Source organism: Sinohyriopsis cumingii, chromosome 1 (genome assembly GCF_028554795.1).
Source record: "Sinohyriopsis cumingii isolate HCF-2022 chromosome 1, ASM2855479v2, whole genome shotgun sequence".
NCBI classification, from domain to species: Eukaryota; Metazoa; Mollusca; class Bivalvia; order Unionida; family Unionidae; genus Sinohyriopsis; species Sinohyriopsis cumingii.
In genome coordinates, this window is record NC_142961.1 from 25,245,455 (window position 1) to 25,268,327 (window position 22,873).

The 22,873-nt window shown below is 35.3% G+C and overlaps 1 protein-coding gene across 1 annotated transcript in view; it reads right to left on the reverse strand.

Moving 5' to 3' along the window:
* LOC149806566 (protein FAM135A-like) overlaps positions 1-13,938 on the reverse strand; it is a 119,399-nt gene extending 105,461 nt beyond the window's left edge. The window contains exons 1-4 of the mRNA XM_089954706.1: positions 13,827-13,938; positions 9,655-9,736; positions 7,152-7,231; positions 819-958 (exon numbers count right to left, since the gene is read on the reverse strand). Of these exons, the coding sequence (XP_089810832.1) occupies positions 819-958; positions 7,152-7,231; positions 9,655-9,731 (297 nt within the window). The 5' untranslated portion in view covers positions 9,732-9,736; positions 13,827-13,938. The remainder of the gene's footprint in view (positions 1-818; positions 959-7,151; positions 7,232-9,654; positions 9,737-13,826) is intronic.
* Positions 13,939-22,873: the final 8,935 nt, after the last annotated feature.

Consider the following 22,873-nt stretch of genomic DNA (forward strand, 5'->3'; position numbering starts at 1 on the left):
TCTATATTTTGTGAAGCACCTAAACAGTCTCACTATTCTTTGAATATTAAATGGCATTGTGTATAACTTAGAAAGAACATTCTGCACTGTGTCCTACAGTCCACATCATGTAGTTATCTATTATTACATAATCATATCGCTGCAAATTTCTAATTGGGGCAAAAAACTTAATATGTCCGCAATGGGCCATGATTTGGACAATCCAAAATGACCACTATATTCAGTCTGTGATGGAAACAGCAGAAGATTAAGGTTTACCATGGGAATGTGTATTTTCTGTAAAACACGTTACATGTATTCTACCAGCATGAGGCATATACTTTCATAAACAATACATACTGACTTCAGATGGATGGGTAGAAATAATGCAGATTCTACTGGAAAAGAAGAAGCAATACAGAACGATATTGCTCATACCAACCGAAAGCTGGAACTGGTAAACATTATGCGGATGGGTTGCCACCTAGATCTGAAAGGTAGCAGAGTTCATTCATGAACATTAATGTGATCAGGGAATGTCTTTGATGGAAAAATTTTGTTTACTTTTGGAACAGGAAGATCACTGAAAAGTTTCCCATACTGATGGTTACTTGTGAGGCTAGACCTTGTCTGCTGTCCCTCTTTCCTTATATTCTTTAGTTCTTTACATGACATGGTACCAAACTGGCCTGTGTAAAACAACAACTAAATTCAGAAAGTACATAAATTAATAATAACAGAAAACAATTCATTGCACAAAATCAAATGACTAAATCAGCCAGAATTTGTTCAATTATGGGCGGATATGGGGACAAATAGTTCTTTTATGGGCTACTCACTCTTGTGCTCTCCACCAGTGAGTGGAATCTATAGAGAACAACATCATTGATGGCGAGGTCCTCATTACGATACAAAATCTGAAAGGTCCTGCTTACTGCTACTTCATTCACTACATGAGCTGGTGGAAAATTGACTTCAGCTGAAAGTAACAAGATACTATACGAAATCTTGTTTGTTTAACACGATTCATTTTCTAAAATTTTACATTTTATTGTGTCCGTAATTCTCAAATAGTTTGACCTTGACTGTTAGCTTATAAACACCAGGTGTTGATCTAAATCCTGAACTTGTTTCAGAATTTGTAGCAACCTTCGTAAACAAGTTCTATTTTATTTTAAAATTATTGGTTATTTCCATGGTCATGATGGGACTTTGTCTTTAAGATATAAACAATTTTTTTATTTTTTTATTTCTTAGAGTAAAATTGATTGATTTTCATCAGGGTCACACTGGGTAAACGTGATATGTAACAAGTACTTGCTTCTACAAACTTCCAGATGATCACATGACCCTTGTTTACATTTTAGAAAGACCATATAACCCATGTTTTGGAGAATTAATCTCAGTAGAAGCTGGGCTGTTAAACTGTTGTATGTTGTGCTGTTTGGAGTTATTTCAAATTACTTGGTTTGGAGTTATTTCAAATTACTTGGATTCAAAAGGATTAATTCTTTTATTTTTCTGGAAAATACGCATGCTCATGTAATATTGTGGAACAAGAACAGTTTTTTAATAAATATTTATTCAGCTATCTGAAACCAGAGTGATAATTCTTGTTTCTATGAGGAACTGTACACTTCAACACTGATTGCAGCATACATCATCGTCTTCCATCTTGGATTCTTTGTCAGGATTCGAATGTGAAATTAGGAGAACATTTTGTTATTAGGACTACTAAAATTTTATTCTCTGATTATTTTTGGATTTGATTCTATAAAACCTAAGTTCATATTCTTTCTCTTCATTTTTACAAAGCTTGTATTGTTCATATTCTTTTTCTTCATTTTTACAAAGCTTGTATTTTTCAAAGCTTGTTGTTTTCACTCTTTCTTGTGTTGCTGTTTATTCGAGCCTAAACAAGTGACATAAGACAAGGGTAAAAACCAAAATTAAGTTTTTACTTACTTGCATTTGTATCATGACAACAAACTGTGTCCTATCTTGGATTATCTCCCCATGTTTAAAAAATTTATTTACACTTAATATCTCTTTAACCATTTAGATATCTTCATGAAGCTTGGTATGCTCATTTATCAAGGCTAGGAAGTTTTTCTTCTTAAAGAACAGGTGCCATCTGATGGTGTCTGTCTCCATCACATTCTTGACATTTTAAATTTCTTCCGAACCATTTGAGATATCCTCAAGAAACCTGACATGCATTTGTATCATGGCATGAGTTTATGTCCTGTAGGTTCTACTTTGTCAGGTTAGTACTTTTAGAATCATCTTCCCATTTTTAAAATTTACTGCCATTTAACCACTGCAGTTATCTTTATGAAATTTGATATTCTCTTGTATAATGACAATGGGTCCTGTAAATTTGGGTTCCGTCTGATCAGCATTTTAAGAGCTATCGCCATTTTGGAGAAAAAAATTGTGTTCATCTTTCTCAATGCCACAGCCATGGCAGCTGACCCTTTACCTCATGCAAGTGCCTTTGGAAACCTCTACTCCATTCACATGGAAGCACCTTTGGATGCCTCTACTCGATTTGCATACAAGCGCCTTTTGATGCCTCTACACCATTCTCACAAAAATTCTTCAGTGAAAAATAGTTATACAGCTATAAAGATCGGACTTTACTCTTAAATTTTTCCATACAGAATAGATGTGTACCAAAAATGTAAAATGGTTAAAATTGCTGTTAAACATAACACACTACACTGCTTAACAGTTAACAGGCAGGCCTATGTGCATGGAGTCAAATAGGTAACAGGTGTTCAATTTACATCGCACTGCACTGGGTAACTTTGATACACATGTATCGAGAGGCTAAAAAGCCATACACTCTATGTGGTAACAGGTTAATATCTTCAGAACTTATGAATTAGTATGACAGTGATCTCATGAAGAATATAATGAAATTACTATTTTAGAAACAAAATTAAAGAGTATTAGAGAAGGAAAATTCAATGATATTATACTAACAGCGAAGGCTAGATGGAAAATAAAAATGAAAAAGTTTTGGGGTAACTTAACAGAAAAATAAAGACTTTATGGAAAAACTAGTTTCTAAAATAAATCTAAATTAATGGGATAGAAATAAACTGATCTGAATAAAATTTTCCAAAAGCAAAAGACTTTCTATGAAAATATGTATTTATCTAGAAATCTTGCAACTGAAAAAGCTTTAGTCCTACAGAATGTTTTTTTTGTTACAGAATCTTTGAAACTGGGTTCATCTATTCTTAAAAGGTTCAAGACCTTCTATGATGACATATTCAGCTGTATGCAAAATAACAGATACAGTTTAATAGTTTGCTAACAATTAGGGAGCCAGACAGGGAGACCTCTCACCATACTTATTTATTATAGCTGTGGAATTGTTTAGTGCCTACCACAAATAATAACCCACATATAAATGGAATAGATCTTAATAACTCTGAATATCTAATAAGTATGGAGTGGATACTACCCTAATGCCAGCTGATGATGACACATATTTCTACCCTGATACAGATCTAGCAGGAAGCTTCTCCTGCTGTCCAAAACTAAGAGCAAACTTTGAAGAAAATAAATAGCATTGACTGGTGAGAAAAGGGTCTGCAGTGAAGAGAAAAGAGTATTATCTAGAATCCCTAATTTTTTCTAAACTTCTTGGAATTACATTAAATCTCTGTGCACACATTATTAGCTTAATGAATTACAAAACTTAAGCAATGGTGAAGATGTGAGCCAAATGACCATTTAGAAATCCTGATCTAGCAAGTAAAGTTAGAGTGACAACATTTTTAGCTTTTCCCTTATCTGTTCATTGCTTAATACATGAACCTCCAAAGGATCTGATTCAAAAGCTTCTTTTAAATAACCTTTAAAACAGAAAGGGTGATAATGTGATGCATTATTGTAAATGATTATCAAGACAATTAAATAAGAATGACCTATATACACCACTCCCTCGATATATCACGCCCAGATAACTTGCAATCCTACTTATAATGCGGTGTCCAGCGTGGCTCCCGATTTTTCCAAAGAAAATATATTTTAAATATCTTGAAAATATGCTGAACGTAAAATAAATTACAATAAGAATTGGTAAATTAAACCTTGATACAGCACTCGTTTTATCATCAAAAATGGTGATTAATGCCCGTGAAGACAGAATATATATATATATATATATATATATATATATATATATATGTAGTTCTTTTATGATAAATAGTTGTCAATATACTGTAAATAAACAGTCTGGTGAAATAGCGATCAATGAAAACTTCTGGTAAATGCTAACAGGTGACAACAGAGAATGAAATAAACACTAGTTAAATGTACTGCTATGTGAAAGTCACATTCTAATCCTTTGATTCCGTTTTAGTTTAAACATTATAATCGCAACATATTCTGTTCTATGAAAACATGAAAAGAGTCAATCGACCGTCACATCGAAACCCATAAGTACTTCTGTCAGAACCTATTTATCTATCTGATTTACTATGTATCTTTTAGAATCATTCAAAAAAATACATTATATAAAAGAGGGAAATGTATACCTTAAAACAATACTGCATTTTAATCCAAGTTTCCAATTTTGCAAGAAGTTGTCCCACACGTACAAAATCATCTGCTACCCAATGTGTCAACTTGCCGCTAGAACATAAATTCTCAAAAATTTCCCAGTGTATAGTCTGTTTCTAAATATTTTAGTAATTTTTTCACCATTAATAAGATGTTGTAAACACATTACATCCTATTCATTGTTGTTTCTCTTCCACATAATAGCTTATTTTTTTATAAAACGTTCAACTTTATCAACTTTTTTACAAGATCGGTTTAGTTTGCTTAATATCTCTTGCCATTATTGGCATTTTTACCTTGAATTTTGTAAAACTAGCCATAAACTTGACCTAATTACTCAACTGAACTGTTGACAGAAACAGTCCAAAGTAATGTATTTCATTTCTATAGCTACATGGATAAACATTACATCTTTTCAATGCTCTGCGCAGAATAGGCTGACATATTACGATTCAGGAAAACACATGGGTGGTATCCCCTGTGTCCAAAATTCAAATTATTTTGAACAGAATATTCTGATGATAATTGCCTCTTTTCAAAGGTAAACATTGCTGTATTTTATTTTCGTCAATCAGTCGAATTCAGAATGCATTTTGCTTCAATATTGGAGACAGAAACCTTAAGTGCACAGAAATGCCTGACTGCATTGTATATTTGACAAGCGTGTCACAAACGGCAAGTATTTGCGTGTTCAAATTTACGTTGTTTTAAATTTGTAGAAACATTAAATTCATGTTGGTAATGATTAACCCTTGTGATTTTTTCATTTTACTTCTACCACAATCAAATCTATCTATTTATCATTTGTTTGATCCACAATATTTACTGAAAAGAGTGTCGATCTTTTGTATTAAAAAACATCTAATTCGAATCAAACAATAAAACTAGAATGTATCGAATTCAACACACACTTTAGTGACATAGTACACAATGTGTGAAGTGGTACACGTTAAGCAAACAGAAACCATATGGAATAATGTTTTTGATGATCTCCTTAATATACTGTAATTTATCCTGAAATTAATGTTGCTCTATGAGGAACAAATAAACAAAGTACACCGTTATGAAGAGATATTTATTCACAGTTAATCTCAGCACGATTATAAATCGAGTATTCATCACTATAACCTGCCACCATCACCACCCTTTTTGCCTTTACGTCGATCCCTTTATTGGTTTTTTTATTTTTTATAGGTCCCTTGATAACTTGCGCCTCACTTATAGTGCGGTCGATGTTTTTGGACCCTAATGTGCATGAGTTATCAAGGGAGAGGTGTACAATCTTGCTGTCTTGCACTCAAACTCTCATGGATTAAACCACTGACTGCCCCCCTCTCAATTATTCTCTATGGAAAGCACTCAAACTCTCGTGGATTAAAACACTGACTGCCCCCTCTCAATTATGCTCTCTGAAAAGCACTCAAACTCCCATAGATTAAAACACTGACTGCCCCCTCTCAATTATGATCTCTGGAAACCACTCAAACTCCCATTGATTAAAACACTGACTGCCCCCTCTCAATTATACTCCCTGGAATGTAGTCAAACTCCCATATATTAAAACACAGACTGCCCCCTTAGACAATTATACTCCCTGGAAAGCACTCAAACTCTGATGGATTAAAGCACTAACTGCCGCATCTCAATTATGCTCTTGGAAAGCACTCAAACTCCCACGGATTCTCCCATGAAATTACAATTTTGAAGCAGAATATTTTTTCATGTGGTAAGATGAATCCACCACAACTCCTAAAGATATTTGATCCATGTGTACAACAAATAGACTAAAATGAATGGTTCAACTGTCTTTTATAAAACTGGTGTATTTTCTTTGTGAATGACAGTCAATGCCAATAGTAACTTTTATGCAGACTTTAAGCAAAATATCAATATCTTTTATGGAAAGGTGTGAGATTCTTAATGCTTTACCTGGGGTTGCAAGAATATCATAAACAATGAAACAAAACAAAAGAAGTTCAAGTGAAAAAATATTATACAATATCAAGAAAACATGAAAAAGTATCAATTCTATAAGGGCATGCAATCCATCAGAATTATCAATGATTGGAAAATGGTAAATGTACTACCTATCAGATTAAAAATATGACTTAGAGATGGGTAACAAGCTCTGCCAATATTCATTAATGAATTCATCAAAGATCTTCATGATGTAAACATAATTTTATCAAAACTGGATCAGAAATACAGCTTACAAAATGGTGACAAACTCAGCTAATTAGATACAGGATCACCTCGTCAGTATGCATGGATCTCACTCATTATCAAATTTGTTAAAAATCTTAAAGATATAACATATTACCAAGACTGATGGTAACATGGTCAACCAATCAAATGCAAGATAGTATCATTAATATGTATGGATCTCGCACATTATCAAGCTCATCATAGATTTTCAATTGGTAAATCCATATTCCAAGTTTGACAGAAATATGGACTTCAGAGTTGTAACCTGCAGCTAACAGATGGATGGGTACATGATGCATGATGGACATGAGATAATACCATTAGCCCACTTACCCTAAAAGACAACTGAGATAAAAAAAATTCACAAGTTATTATTTTTTCAATTTTACCTGGTGACTTCTGAAGGGTAATCTCAGTTTTCGATGGAACTTTGGGTGGAGACTTGAGAGCTGTCCTAATCTGGTAATATCTGGAAAAAAGAGAGAACCAGAATGTCAGTAAATCATTAAATGTTAAACATACCAAAAAGAAAACTTGCAGCATGGTCAGGCTGAAAAAAAACAATAGGTGCTACTCTTTAGCTGCAAAGAATTGAATTAAAAACAGATATCTAGAGTAAAATAAGGATTTCAAAATTGTATCATTGTTTCTAGTCATCATTATCACTGCCATTATGCAGTTGTCCACAGACTGTCAGAACTTGAGGGTTGGGGAAACAAATAAACTCAAAGTCAAATAGGGGGTTCAATATTTTCAATTGAAGAAATGCCCATATAACAGAACTGACTGACTTCCATAACTGTTTATACTGGGTCTGTCTGCATTGGAAGATCTTGTATACAACACTATGCGCTGACTAGTTGCCAACCACACCAAAGTATCAACACCAAGAATCAAATTACTGGAAATAACACTTTTCTATCTGCATGGCGCAGCCAAAATTATTGTCCAGTTGACCAAATTTGTTTTAATTTTAATTCTCATGCAAATGAAGTTTAAAATGACAAAGTGTCAACTATCCAATTTTAATCAAAAATATATACAGGTTGAAGCTTACCAGTGTAACTATACAAACTTAACTAAATGTATCAACGAAACATATAAGAAGTTAATAAGCTTTATTTACTAATAAAAAAATACCATACAACATTCACAAAATGATTTAAAATACAAAATAGTTCATGAAGTAATAATTTATTATTCACAAGACATAAAATTATTATAAATGTTGTATACATATGTGGAGAAACAAATGCACAAAATAAAAATGTTTGACTGTCAAATACTAATACATCTCAAAACCAATACATATCTGGAAAGTATATAAAGAGAAATAAATAGATTCATGCATGGATTTGCATCCCTCCCCAACACAATATAAAGGAAATGGCTTATGCCACAACATGATGAAGTTAGGTTTGGAATTTAATGTTCAGAGCATTTCTTTTTCCACCCAGGATTAATGTACTAAGCACTTCAAGTACTAGGCTAAACCAGCTCAATTAGATGCACATATCAATTTCTGGAATTTTTAAAATAATTTTTTTTCTTTACCCCGCGGTCATAAAGGTGCTGGGGTCAGCAACAAAACACTTGTATCAATGGCTGACCGGAAACATTTTCTTGCGACCTGAGGCAGTCAATGCCATTTACAAAGATGAAAGTGACTGAAAAACCACTGGAAGCTTCTGGGTATTTAAACCTGATCTTCCTTGACTGTGCTTTTTGTATCAGCTTGGTTAGGGAGCACCTTTCTGCCTGCTGAGCCAGAATTAATTTTGTCTTAGCACCTCATGTACCAGATTCCACCAATTTCCGAATATATTCCAAAAACATTACTGTAGTCTTTTTCTTCTAGCCAGCTCCATTTTTTTACTGACTGGTCAAAGTTAGTTGTATCTAAATATTTCCTCTTTCAACAAATTTTAATTCCATTGAAGCCATGAAAAGATCTGAGAATGCGAGACATTTCTTAAAACTACATAATGAACAACAGAAACAATGAACAATTCCCCCCCCCCACCGCACAATTAACCTGTGGTATATGGTGTCTTGGTGTTTTGTTACCTTCTCTCCTACTCGAATTACATTCAGGAAAAAATAATCTGAGTTTTTTTAGAAAGAGAAACAAACAGAAAAAGTCAGTGGGAAATTTTAACCACAAAAGGAAAATTGGTCTGTATTAAAAAAACTGGATTTCCGACTAAAACTGGACAATTTCCATCTATGTGTTTTCCGGGAAATGTTTCATATACAATTACTATTAATAGAAAATAAGGAAATTTGACAGAGGTCTAATGATGGATAAATGCGCAGCAGCCAATAGACCCACAGAACAAGCCAGGAACTATACTCGTTACTCTGTGTCTTGTTTGCTCCTGAGGTCACCTGAGGTCTTTGAGTTGACCTTGAAAAAGTTGTGGTTTTTTATATATATTATTAAATGGGTACCAGGTTGCCCATTTCATTACCTGGGTTATTATCAATAGACAGGTACCAATGTACCTATTGACAGCTTTAACCACAAGTGTTGTGGGAATCTTGATGGGAATTTTGTAGATTACTATGTAACTGCACACATAAATAATCATTCAAAAACACAAAAGTCTTCAGAAAATCACAAAATACTATGATTAACTGGTCAAATTGCTCATGGAACTGAAAAAGATGCAAATCTGCACTCAGAATATGAAAGCATTCAATAACCTCTACAATGGGGGTTGGCATCAATTAATGAAAAGGACAAATCAATTTCACTTTGTGCATCTGGGTGAAATGACCGGCATTGGGTTGACTATTTGACTTGAATCACTACCTATCATGCACTCTAACTAAAGACTCTATTTTCAAATCCTACAGCCCTCATCATCGTCATTACTGTAACTATCTTACCCTCTCTGAAAGAGATCCACATTGTAAAACTTGTTGAGCTCCACAGAAAATTCTATAGTGGCCTGAAGTTCAGACATTGCACCTGCAAAACAAAAAAATACTATATACAACTGATTTTATTAACAAAAAAATCTAAATAACATATTTCTTGCAACCCAGGAAAATCACTTCACTTAGAGAAAGAATATGCACAAGACATGATGCACTCGTCTCCATAGTTTCACATATTTTAAGTCAGTAGGCAAACTTGACAGGAAGCTTTGCTTCAAGGTTTTACTCAGTCCATATTAAACATCTTAGTGACTCCTGGTGCCAGGGTTACCTTCAATGGGGAATGACTCGAAACAAAATCATGTTACAGATAGTCATCTGCATCTAAATTGTGCATGTCATCACTTGGTAATTAAAGTGAAATAACAAAACTACTAGAAAATAAACAAAGCAGATTGTAATGTAAAGCAACATCAAAAAGGATTATCAATAACAGGAAATGACTGAAACATTTACCAAAATCTGCAAATCTGGACCCAGTACCTGAAATGATCATTTGACTGAAACAATTTGAACTTCAACCTTTCACCCATCTTAACATAGGCTTACAGCTAATATCTTGTCTACTTGGACTGAATTTGGAGGACTACAATTCCAGTATATACTGCAGTGAAAATGCTACATTCACTTATGACTGGTGGTTATTATTATTGTTCCAGTCTACCACCAATCAAAAGCTCCATCCAAGCAGATACACAGCAACAATGAAACTTCTCATAAAAGTGACTAATAAATTATCAGTAAAGTATTCTAATCACACCAGGGGAACAAGTTTGGAATTTCTCCTTTAAATTGATACATGTAATAAGTGACTGTATGTGCCACCAGGATAAAAGCAATGAGAACTGAATTAGCTTGGGGACAGATTTCAAAGTTAGTCACCTTGTGTTAGGTTGATGAAGGTGAGTGGATGTTGTCAATATTTCTCCTTGATTACTGACAGAAATGAGTGCCTGTGATCATGGCAGATGTTTTACATCTGCAGAATGTAGAATGTGAGGAATTCAGTTGTTAGTCACTATTGTTTCTGTTCTAAAATAGCATCATAATGTGTTAAAAATTAAGAAGTGAAACTGGCACTAAGACACTTGTAAAGCATTTATGCAATGAAAAAAAAAAGTGTGACCAAGATGAGTCCTGCATCTAGTAAAATGAACTGGTTTGGAAGGCTTTATGGATAAAATGCCATTTTCAGCACATTAAAGGATATACGAGTGGCCATTATATCTGGTGGAGAAAGAACCTGGGAAGAACCACTGAACCACATGAAGCTACTGGCAAACTTTCTCACATACCCACGTCAGCTGTGCTGAAAATGGCATATGAACAGATAACAAGTCTATGTCTGTCTGTAATCCACATGCTGGAAATATGACCCTACCACCCTACCATTGACAATCCTTCTAAAGATGACAACTAAAGTTGATATATGTGTCAGTAATATATCATACTGTAGATTGTGTATTGTGATACTTATCAATATGTAACACATGTATTGTTTCACTCATACCGCATAGGATGCTTTTGTAGGAACTATAATGAGTATAAAAAAGTCCACTGTCTTACAAAGCAGAAACTGTTTATAAAAAATAACTCTCCACGCATGAAAAGTTCTGTTAATGAAGTTTTTTCTATAAAGACAACTAGTTTCGGGAAAATTTATGTCACCTAGGGCTGTAAACCAGTCTGATGTAAAATGCCAAGGGCTGTAAACCAGTCTGATGTAAAATGGTGTATATTGTGCTGATCATTTAATTCAGGGCAAATGATACCAGCAGAAGTGGGCAAAGTAAGGTGCCTAAAATATTTAAACTTCACTTTCTATTAAGAAGGTGAAAACCAATTTGCCCTGTGATTTTTTTACAAATGTACATTGAGGTACATTAGTTTAATATTTCTTAGATGTTCCTTCATCCTGGAGTGGTAAAATATATTGCATGGGTTGATATCAATTGCACCAACAAACTCTTGTACATTCACAGGCATGTGCTTTTATTGCTGACTGACTATTAATCCTTTCCCAAGCAAGTTAGCAACTATCACTGCCCAATTTCCACAAGTTATCATTTGATGATGAAACATATGAACTTGTGTTTTGGATCTTAAACATCAGTATGTAATTTGTGCTTTAAGAACAGAAAAGGTGCAAAGCACTTTCTACCTTAAAAATATCTGAAGAGTTTAACTTCCATATTTACATTATTTTCTTCATAGAATCAGTCTAAAACCTCAAGAGAATCTGTCATGAGGAAATAATGGCAGACACTGCTGTGTCTAGGAAGTTAACACTTCATTACACTGTATCTTTTCATAAACCATTGGGTAAATATATTAAGGAAAATATACAATTCATAGAGAGTAAAGTCTACATATTATGTGATTGAAGATTTAGCCTACAAATGTAATTATGTAGATCACAAATGTATTGGACAATGCTATTTTGTGAAATTTGATCAGAAATGTATTGGACAATGCTATTTTGTGAAATTCGAGAAGTGCTGTACAGTCAATGTTTTTTTCCATTATGGCTCATTTTTGTAAAAATAAAAAATAGCAGTGAAGCAGATACTATTTATCCAATGCCTGAAGTTACTACAAGTACACTGATAAATAATAAAGTCATAAATTTACATTATATCAGTGGACTGTCATAATGAAGCTAGAAGATGAGTTGTATATTTTAATTTTTTGCCATTACTTTTCCATGACACAATTCTTTCAAATTTACAATTAAAAGGCCAGCAAGTAGGATCTCTACACAGGATATAATGATATTGAACAACATGATAGGAACGATAACCAGATAATCCACATTTTTATCAAAATGGCATCCTTCTCTCTCCTTATGGCCATCCAATCCACTTGCGTTAACACTTACAACTGACAAGTCAGTAAAAATCCATTTTCAATTTTGGTTGTTATTCATGATTTTTCTATTACAAACATTTTGCACAGGATTTTGCATGACCCTCGAAACTCTGAACTTTGTTAACAAAGAAACATAGTTTCATCTGCTCTTTGAGAGCCCCGAGTGGCAGAGTGGTCTAAAGCGCTCTCCGTTACAGATCACTGCCATCTCACCTCTGTCTACGTGGGTTCGAGTCTCGGCCTCGGCCAATGTGGATATGTGAGAAAGCTTGCCGGTAGCTTCTCGTGGGTCAGTGGTTCTTTCCGGGGTTTTCCCGGGCTCTTCCTCCAACATTAATACTTGCCACCATGTATAGCCTATCCTGTGCTGAAAAATGGCACTAAACCCTATAACAACAACAACATCTGCTCTTTATATTATGGAAAGAAGCAGAAGAGTCCCACAATGGAAGATGTCCAACTCTGATATTTATGTTCTTGGGATGCGACATCTTACCTCCAACACAAACAGTGCTGAGTAGTGTATTCATGGTCAGAATTTGATTCCATAAGGAAAATGAGAGAAAATACAGACAGCCTTTAAGGAATTAGAATAATATGTGCAACAGTGACAATAAGGACTGCCAAGTGTGTGAGACATTTTTGTAACTCTGACCCCTATTTAAATATTTATTACATACACTCTCCACTATAAGTTAAATTTGATTCAGAATGATAAATGAACAAAGAAAGAATTAATCACAAGTGGTGGATCATTAAATGGAAACCCATTTGGGTCTTTTCCTTTGGCAACTGTCAAAACTATTTAGCTTAATTCAGATGCAACATAACAAGAATCTCAATGGCAACATTAACTATACGACTCACTTCAAAAATTTACTTTCGCTTTTTAATGTCATATTTTGACACTTTATTCAACCAATACCTTGTATAAATAAATGGCCGGGGGTATTAATCGATAATACATAGATGACGTTTAATCAAAATATCTTGATTTTAGCACTGGGCTAGTGTCGTTGCTTACAATTTGCCAATATATCATGTATGTACTATATAATAATAACACAAGAAGACGAACCATGTCTTGTATTATTAAAAAGTACATATATTCTTTATAGGTAAATTGTAAACAACGATTCGAGCCCCTGAGGCCTCGACTTGAGACAGTTATTGTTGCTGTCAAACTATGCATGCAATACAAATTTGCAACGATGTCTATCATCCCATAAATTAAAACGGGTTACAAATTTTACCTTTAAATCTCTCTTATCAATCACATATTTATGATCCCTATTAAGAACCATGTGAAAGAAGTAAAAGTATATATATTGATTAGAACACTAAAGTTAGTCACAGTGAATACCTTTCAACCATGCGCATTACTTATCTTGCAAATCAAGACCGTTTGAAAATAGTTGATATCTTGAGCAATTTCAAAATTGCATACACCAAGTGTAAAAGATTCGAAACAATTTAAATACTATGTGAATTTCTACGACATACTAAACATTCTATCACCCGCCTCACCCAGCACATATTTACTTTTTAGAGAAATAGATGGGGATTATTATTTATATCAGACAGAAGTTCTTTTCGCTAATATAAATGTAGGTATACACAGAATCTGCAAGCATTCACTATGAAAAATAAGAGCATTTCCCATCCCGACCAACCTCCCAGACATGTTAAGAAAGAAAAAATAGCTTAATGTATAAAACCGCATATCTTAGTGGTGTAGACATTGTGAGTTTGCATTCTAGAGCAGTATAGTCAGATCTGCACCTTTATCTAAAATCTTTCTTTGTATCTTTTTATCTTTTATCTGTATTCTAATAGAGTCTCGTCGATATTACCGATGGTTACGTGGGCCACGTTAGAGACTAGCGGGAATAGGTCACAAATTTACTGGGACTAACGGAACTGTAACATTAGGTCGCCATTTCTAAATGTATGTTTGAAAGAGTGTTACAATATTTGTCAGTCTGCACCCTAACTGAAATACCATATTATATCATACGTTTCACTCAAGGAGTCTGTTTGTTCTCTTTAAAGTGGAAATACGGTTATATCTGCCCTCAGGAGTCAAAAGTCGTATTTTGTTTTTGCTTCGTAAATATAGGGACATCAAAGTGGTTTCATGACGTTTGAAAGAAAAAGACAGAGTGGGTATTACTCAGTAGAGTATACCAAATTATTATTTATTTATTTATTTATTTATTTATTTATTTATTTATTTATTTTTCACGATGTGTCTAAAAGAAGGAGATAAAAAGATGGGTCTTTTTGTAAAATGTTGGTTGTATTTTGGCAAGAAATATAAGCTTGCTTATAACGGAAATGTAATCTAAAAAATTGGTTCATACGTTGTTGTTTTTTTTTTACAGGAGGAGACTATCTACTTTTTCTGTTTAGGGATGTGTGTGTTTGTCTGCACTGGAAATGTTATCTTAAACCCAAGTCCATAACTAAAAGTTCCGTCTATGTTTAGGCTGGAACTGCGACTTTGCGCTCTGAATGAAATTCCGTATGTACTATCCTGCACTCGGTCAATCAATCAATCAATCAATCAATCAATCAATCAATCAATCAATCAATCGTTATTATTATTATTATTATTATTATTATTATTATTATTATTATTCATGGTGTATGAGAGATCCATGACAGTGTAATGGCAATATAGACGAAACTGTAGTCTCGTGTTACTTAAGGTCGAAAGTTCCAAGAGTCAAATTTAATGATAACATTAGACTGCAATTTTCTCATCTCTTTTGTGCCAGACCGGATCAAGTGAAATAATTTTTTTCAGTTTAGTTTCTTAAAGCCATGTCATGTTGAATTACCTGGCGTGTGTCAAATCTTAAACATGTTACAATACTGATTTCGTACTGTTTAAGTCGAAGTTTAAATCATATATTTTGACAAGAAAAACCACCGTAGTCTAATAAGCACACCGACCGACTTTCTTATTCCGAGGCAATATACTTGGGACAGTTGTACATTTTTTGACCCAAAAGGTTAAAGATCTTCTATGGACGGGATTTTGTTTACCTTCAAATGTTTTGTGTCAATTTAAGACTATTCCCTCATAAAAGGATATTCCTGTCGGATTCTTTGTAACGTGATCTTTATTGTGCCTTCATGGTCTGACTTAAAGATTTAATAATGTTAACCTAATTATTTTCAGCATGTTTTTGTTTTGTAACGTCATGGTGTTTGTTAATGTAATTTTGTCGCTGTATATGTCTGAATGTGTTATCTAATATTATAAAGTGCTTAGAGCTTCTAAAAATTAGGCACTGTACTAAGCCGACATTATTATTAGTAGTAGTAGTAGCAGTAGCATCATGATGTTTTATTGTAATTTTATTCAGATCGAATATATAATTTATGAAGCAAGTGTCTTAATTTCATCTTTTAAGTAGGAATAAGATGTTCGCACGCATATTTTACCTTATTTCTTTCCCTACGGTGACACGATAATTCTCGTGGGTAATGTTTATTTGTTCTGCCTCTTTCTCTCTATCTCTCTTATTCACACACACACACACACACACACACACACACACACACAGTTTGGTGGTTTTAAAATTGGGAACACTCTGCATTGTCGAAGGCAAATTGACCTTGAGATATTTTTTATAAAAAAAACAGTCGGTGAATATGTTTATCACACAACGATGAATTTTTAATGATTTAAAAAAAATACATTTATATAAAACGAGATGAATGAAACATTTACCTACCAGTACTAAAGCATAATTGTAACATATTTAAGACCTTCAACATGCCAAATAGTTCTGTCTGATATGGACTTTCTGAAATGGTCTTTAGAAACTAAACTGACAGAATTTACTTCACTTGATAATTCGGTCATTAAAAAAAAGCGGCCTAATGTTAAAATTCAGTTTGACTCTTAAAACATTTGACCTTTCAAACACATGATTACAGTTTGGGCCAATATTGATATCCCCATGTCATACATCTCTCACATATCTCAAATAATAATAATAATAACAACAACAACAATAATAATAACTGTGTGCTGGGTAGTTGACAACTAGGTGTTGGATAGTACATAAGTGATTACTGGGGGCCCCGAGTGGCCGAGTGGTCTAAAGCGCTCTTCGTTACGGATCACTGCCATCTCACCTCTGTCTGCGGCGGTTCGAGTCTAGGATTCAGCCAATGTGGGTATGTGAGAAAGCTTGCCAGTAGCTTCTCGTGGGTCGGTGGTTCTTTCCGGTGTTTTCCCGGGTTCTTCCTCCACCATTAATACTGGCCGCCATGTATAGCCTATCGTGTGCTGAAAAATGGCGTTAAACCCCACAACAACAACAACAAGTGATTACTGAATACTAGATAACTGTGTGCTGGATAGTAAATTGCTGGTAGTGGTTGAACGTTGATTTCCATTGTGACCAGAATATAACAAAAATAGTATACTAATGTTAATTCCTATGGTCCGAATAATCCGCAGATCCTCATAGGCTTTCATTAGCGGATATTTGTTTTTACTTTTCTCGTTATCGGTCAATAATACGGTATTTCATTTAGAGTAGAAGTCTCAAACCCGCGACATGCCAAGCCGTATCCTGTGCCCCGGAAAATAATTGGCGTTACAAGGTATCATGAGAGGTAACAAAGGTGGTACGCTCCCTGGGCCATCGAAAATTCCCTCATGCAACCTTCAGGGTGGTTTGAGTTTGAGATCCCTGATTGAGAGTGCATCACCGCTCCGGTGGGCTAAGTGGCTAGAGCATCCGCATTGGATGCGGGAGGTCGCGGGCTTCATCCCCCGTCGAGTCATACCAAAGACTTCTAGAAATGGTACTAGCAGCTCCCACGCTGGGCGCTCAGAATAAAGAGGTTAATGTTATGCCCCGGTTCTAGACATCACAAAAACTGACACACTGCAGACATCGTAGCGATATGACTGAAAGATTGTTAAAGCTACGTTATAAATCTAAATCACACACACACACACACACACACACACACACACACACACACACATTTAGAGTGCAAAGAAACTCGCATTTCTCGCCTGAACTTAGATGGACATCTCCTAGTTAAGAACTATTTTTTGTAAGGTTACATTTTATTTTTTGTAAGGTTACATTTTTGGTGTCGACAAACTTACATTTCTTGCCAAAGTACAACGAACATTTTCGAAACAGACAAACGCACCATGAAAAAATAATGATAAGAAAAAGAAGAAGAAGAAGGAAGTGAAGAATGATGGCGGTATGCGGTCTGTTGAGTAATGCATGCTCTCTCTCTGTCTCTGTTTAAGACATCATGAAACATCAATGTAATTCTTATGTCCCTACACTTATCAAAATTGTTATGAACATACACTTCAGAAAGGCGGTATAATGTTAAAATACCCGTTGTCCCCGTAAATTCGCGATCAATTTAATCTAACTGCTGGTGGTCCCTAAAGATGCTCATAAAACTACCAAGTCCTCGTATATATATATATATATATATATATATATATATATATATATATATATATATATATATATATATATATATATATATATAGATAGATAGATAGATAGATAGATAGATAGATAGATATAGATAACTTCACTACTTCACTTCAAGAGAGATTGGAATCAAGACAAATTTGGCATTACCGACTTCTCTCTACACAGATTCTTTAACAAGATTTAGCAATTTTTAAGCAGTAATTTTGAAATCCTGCGCCTCAGTTACATTTTTGTGCTGAGAACGTTTCGTGTCCAGACCTTGATTTTTATTGTTGTTGTTGTTCTTGTTATTGTAGGGTTTAACGCCATTTTTCAGCACACGATAGGCCAGTATTAATGGTGAAGGAAGAACCCCGGAAAACCCCAAAAGAACCACCGACCCACGAGAAGCTACTAGCAAGCTTTCTCACATACCCACAATGGCTGAATCCGAGACTCGAACCCACGCAGAGGTGAGATGGCAGTGATCCGTAACGGAGAGCGCTTTAGAACACTCGGCCACTCGGGGCCCCTCCAGACCTTGAATTCATACAACCATGATCACTGCGACTGAAAATGTTCTCTAAATTTTAGCATAAAAATATAAGGTATTAAAATATAAATGATAATTGAATTAAACTTTTGGTTTTTGATCTTTTACCACTATGGAATACTGCTGCAAATCACTGAACCTTTGTTTGGATGGAACTAGGATTCTGTCGATTGAGTTATCAGTAAAAAAAAGAGAAGGTCCTAGTCGTTTACTTAAAAAAGGAATCCATGCAAATACTGGGGAGTATATAATGTACTCAGTTATTCATGTGTGTCCTCGTACTCTTATCTTGAATAGAACGTACCCTGCATTCCAAGGTACATTTTGCAGGATGATATAAATTTAATCTTTCCAGTTCAAAGCCTCTATATTCTTATGTTGTAAGTTAACACTTACAGTAAAAAATATTACTAAAATAATATCACAAAAAGTACAAAGGTTAAGCATTGCTGGCTTCTGAAAAGTGATTATCTTTTATTCTTGAGTGACCTGTATTTGTGAATCAAGAAAGAATCGTTCTCTGAGGACCAAATGGTAACCCGCCCCTCCCCTATTTCTTTGAGAAACCATGTATGTGTGCATATGATATGGACCCAGAATAACTTATCCGCTAACAAAAATGATAACTGAACACACATACATTGAACGTTATTGCAATTTAATTGAGCAGACTTTTAATCCCTTCTTAATCTTCACCATTAGTGTCATTATACAGGACTTGGAAACTGCAGCATATGAGTCAAGTGTCTTAAAACATGCATGTTACATTCAGCATGAAATCAGAGAGTTTCTCTTCTATTTAGCTTTTCTCCACTTGAAATACACCAGCATTTTTATTAAGCTAAACTGTAAACATGTCCATAGATATACAGTTGTTATCGTTGCCTGCATAGTCACTCACTCGGTGCTTTTGCTTTCTTACGTCTTTTCATGCATAATTTACCCTGTCTATTTATTAATTTCTTTGACCATCCTATGTCTCCATACTTTGTTTTGCATTTGAAGAACGATCTTGTACATTACTGTGTATTCTTTGTGACTCTTTGTATACTACACTTTCGCATAATTACGCTTGTTTCCACCCAAGCAAATTATTGCTCTCTCTCTCTCTCTCTCTCTGTGTGAAAGAGAGAGAGAGAGAGATCTTTCTCTCTCTCTCTCTCTCTCACACACACACACACACACACACACACGCACATTTTGTCATCTTTTCAGCTTCCTTTTCTTTTCTGGGTTCTTTTCGTTTTAACTCCATTCTGTGTCTTATATTCTTTTCACATAATTCTTCTGTCTCATTCACAATGACTGTCTTTGATCACCTTATATATTCTAGTCGTATTATGGTGCAGCAATATAAATATTGTGTTCTTGTTATTTGCTTTCTTAAAATTAATCAGGCCCGGCCCTATGATGTGCGGGGCCCAAGACAGCATGTGGGGCCCCAGGCAGCAAGCGATGAGCTCGGGGCCAAAAGCAAAGAAATTGCATTGCGGAGTTGATTTCCTGAAAGCGCGGGGCCCAAGGCGGTTGCCTCGTTCGCATGGCCCATGGGCCGGGCCTTAAGGTAATTAAATTACTATGGCTCTTTGGGTCCTATTTTCACTCTTATCACGTGAAAATGTTCCTTTTACCAACTTTGTTCTCGTTACCTTTACAAATTACGGCCTATTTTGCCCACCACCACCCCCGAGATTTAATACCACCCCATCAATTTGTTTTAAATTCCCTTGAAGATTGTTTAGGCTTCATTTATTGCTCTTTTCCTTTAATTATTAAACCTCTCTTTGTCCTCTCAGTTATGATTTCTTTAGCGTATTCTTTCACGTTGCGTGTACCTGTTTTCACCCCATTTTGTTCTCCTTTCACCTTGTTTGATTATTTGCTGTCTTCATGCTGCCTCTAAAGACCTTTCTCGCGCGTTTGCCTCATTTCTGTTGTGTGTGTGTGTGTGTGTGTGTGTGTGTGTGTGTGCATATTTTCGCCTAGTTTGATATCTTGTATAGTCATATTTAGCCTTATTTCGCGAATATCCGCCCCCTATGATATATTTTCGAGCCTCCTTTATAGCCTACAGACACTTGTTTCCCCTAGTGTACATCTCTATATCTTCTGTTTGCCTCATTTGACCGCTCCACACCCTTAATAGTCTCTAAAGCTTCCATTCGCCTTGTGTATACCTTTTTCTTTTCTTTTTTTATCCATTCTTTCCACCCCTTGTTATATATCGTTATCATTCAGAAATACCTCGGCTATTTCTGCCAGAAAAAAAGTTAATCAGATATCATTCACAACTTCGAGGTCAGACATGCAGACCATAGCTCGAATGTATGTCGATCGCTGCCATTCTGATTACATTGACTATTTACGAAAGGAGGATTAACCAAGGAGTTACGAATGATTTTCTTTCTTCCTCGTTTGTAACAACTTGGTCAATCAATTCACAGACATAGCCGAGATGGTCTGAATAGATCCAGGTTATGTTGGGGGTTTTGGTGAGGAGAGGGACAGATAAATTTTCGACGAACAAAGTATGATTTTCCTCTAAATCACCGCACCAATATAAATCCAAAGCATAATTTTGTCTGGCATAAGTGAACGCGGTAGTTCCGAATGCTTCGTATGTAATTTACTGTAAAAGCATACATTCTGTTTGCCGGACATTTCTCCACAATGAAACCAAATCTATTCGGATAGTCTCTACTATTTCTACAAATTGATCGGCTGTTGGAATGTTCGCGAGGTTACGAATGAGAAAAAACAAATAGTCTAATCATCCGTAAGATTTCGGTCAATCCTTGTTTGATAAAGACCCGAAGTAGTCTGAATGACAAATCTGCTATAAAAGTTTTTTTTCTGGTTCAGTACTCAGAACTTTACAACATCACACTGAAGACGTTACTTTTGAAGATTCTTAGCATGGTCGCCATGCTTAGGTTTGCTGAACTCCAGATAGTTTGAAGCATGGCAAAGACATTATTTGCTTTGCTGATTCGTGTGTTCGCCTTTCTTTGACAGTTATCATGTGCTAACACCTTGCTGCCTAAATAGGTGAATTCTTCCATCTCTTGCAGTGAGTCGTTGTTCACTGTTACAGGCTGATTAACCCTGTAGTTCATCTTCATGAATCATATCTTGTCTATATTGATGATGAGACCGACACTGCTTGAGTTTTCTGCCCAAACTTCTGTCTTCAGTTGAATATCTTGGTACAGAAGGGAAAAAAAAGAATAATATCATCTGCCAAAACAAGGTCTTGTAGCATCGATGTGATCGTCCTCTGTATGCCATGTTTCCGTTTCGTGTCACTTTTTCCATCCGCAGCTCATTGCAAGGACAATTAGAAACGGTGACATAATTGTTTCACTACCTCCAGCTTTAAATTTTTGTTAGCTGATTGTTGTGTAAAGCTCAGCATTAGAAATCCCCATATAGTGCTCTGATGTGGGATATAATAATGCCTTAAAATCTTCAGTGCTACCTGGTGTAAACTGTCGAAAGCTTTATCAGTGTCGACAAATCACCACATACAGAAAGCTATTCCTTTCGTCGTATTCTCCAAAGAATCTGCCTCAGTTCAAAGATCTGATCAATGCACGAATTGCTTTTCACAATCCGGATTTCTCTTGGCGAGTGTGATCTTGGATGGCGGTTGTGATTCATTTTAAGATTACGCGGCTGAAGACTTTGATAGTGAGAGACAGTAGGGTGATCCTTCTCCAACTTTTACATTTTCCGAGGTCACCTTTCTTTCTTCACTTTGCTATTATGCCCTGTTTTCCATTTTTATGTATATGTTCACTGTTCCAAATCTTCTGGATAATTTGGTATAATATCGTTGAGATTTCCACCTCTTCTTTAGCATTTCTGCACACACTTCGTCTTTCCAAGGTCTCTTGGCATTTTGTAAACGTCTTCTCACCCCCTTTCTTTAACGTGATCATGGCAGATATCAAGGCCTACTTCAGCTTTGGGGATGTATACGATTGTCGTGTGGTCATCTCTGCTGAGTATGAACTGAAAGTGCTGTCTCCAACGTTCCAGTTTTTCATTTTCATCTGAGACGGTCACACATTCTGTATCCTTTTTGCTGGGAGGTACTGATATTGTCCAGATATTGCCCATAGTCCCCTCAGAGTCGAATTGCGACGTGGGAGACTGTTTTCATGTCTTTGAGAGCTGCTGAGGTCTTTGCTTTAGTTGCAGTGTTTTCTGCATAGTTTCTCTTGGCTTTTCTCCATGGTGTTTTGAATGCGTACTCTTATCTTTTCTT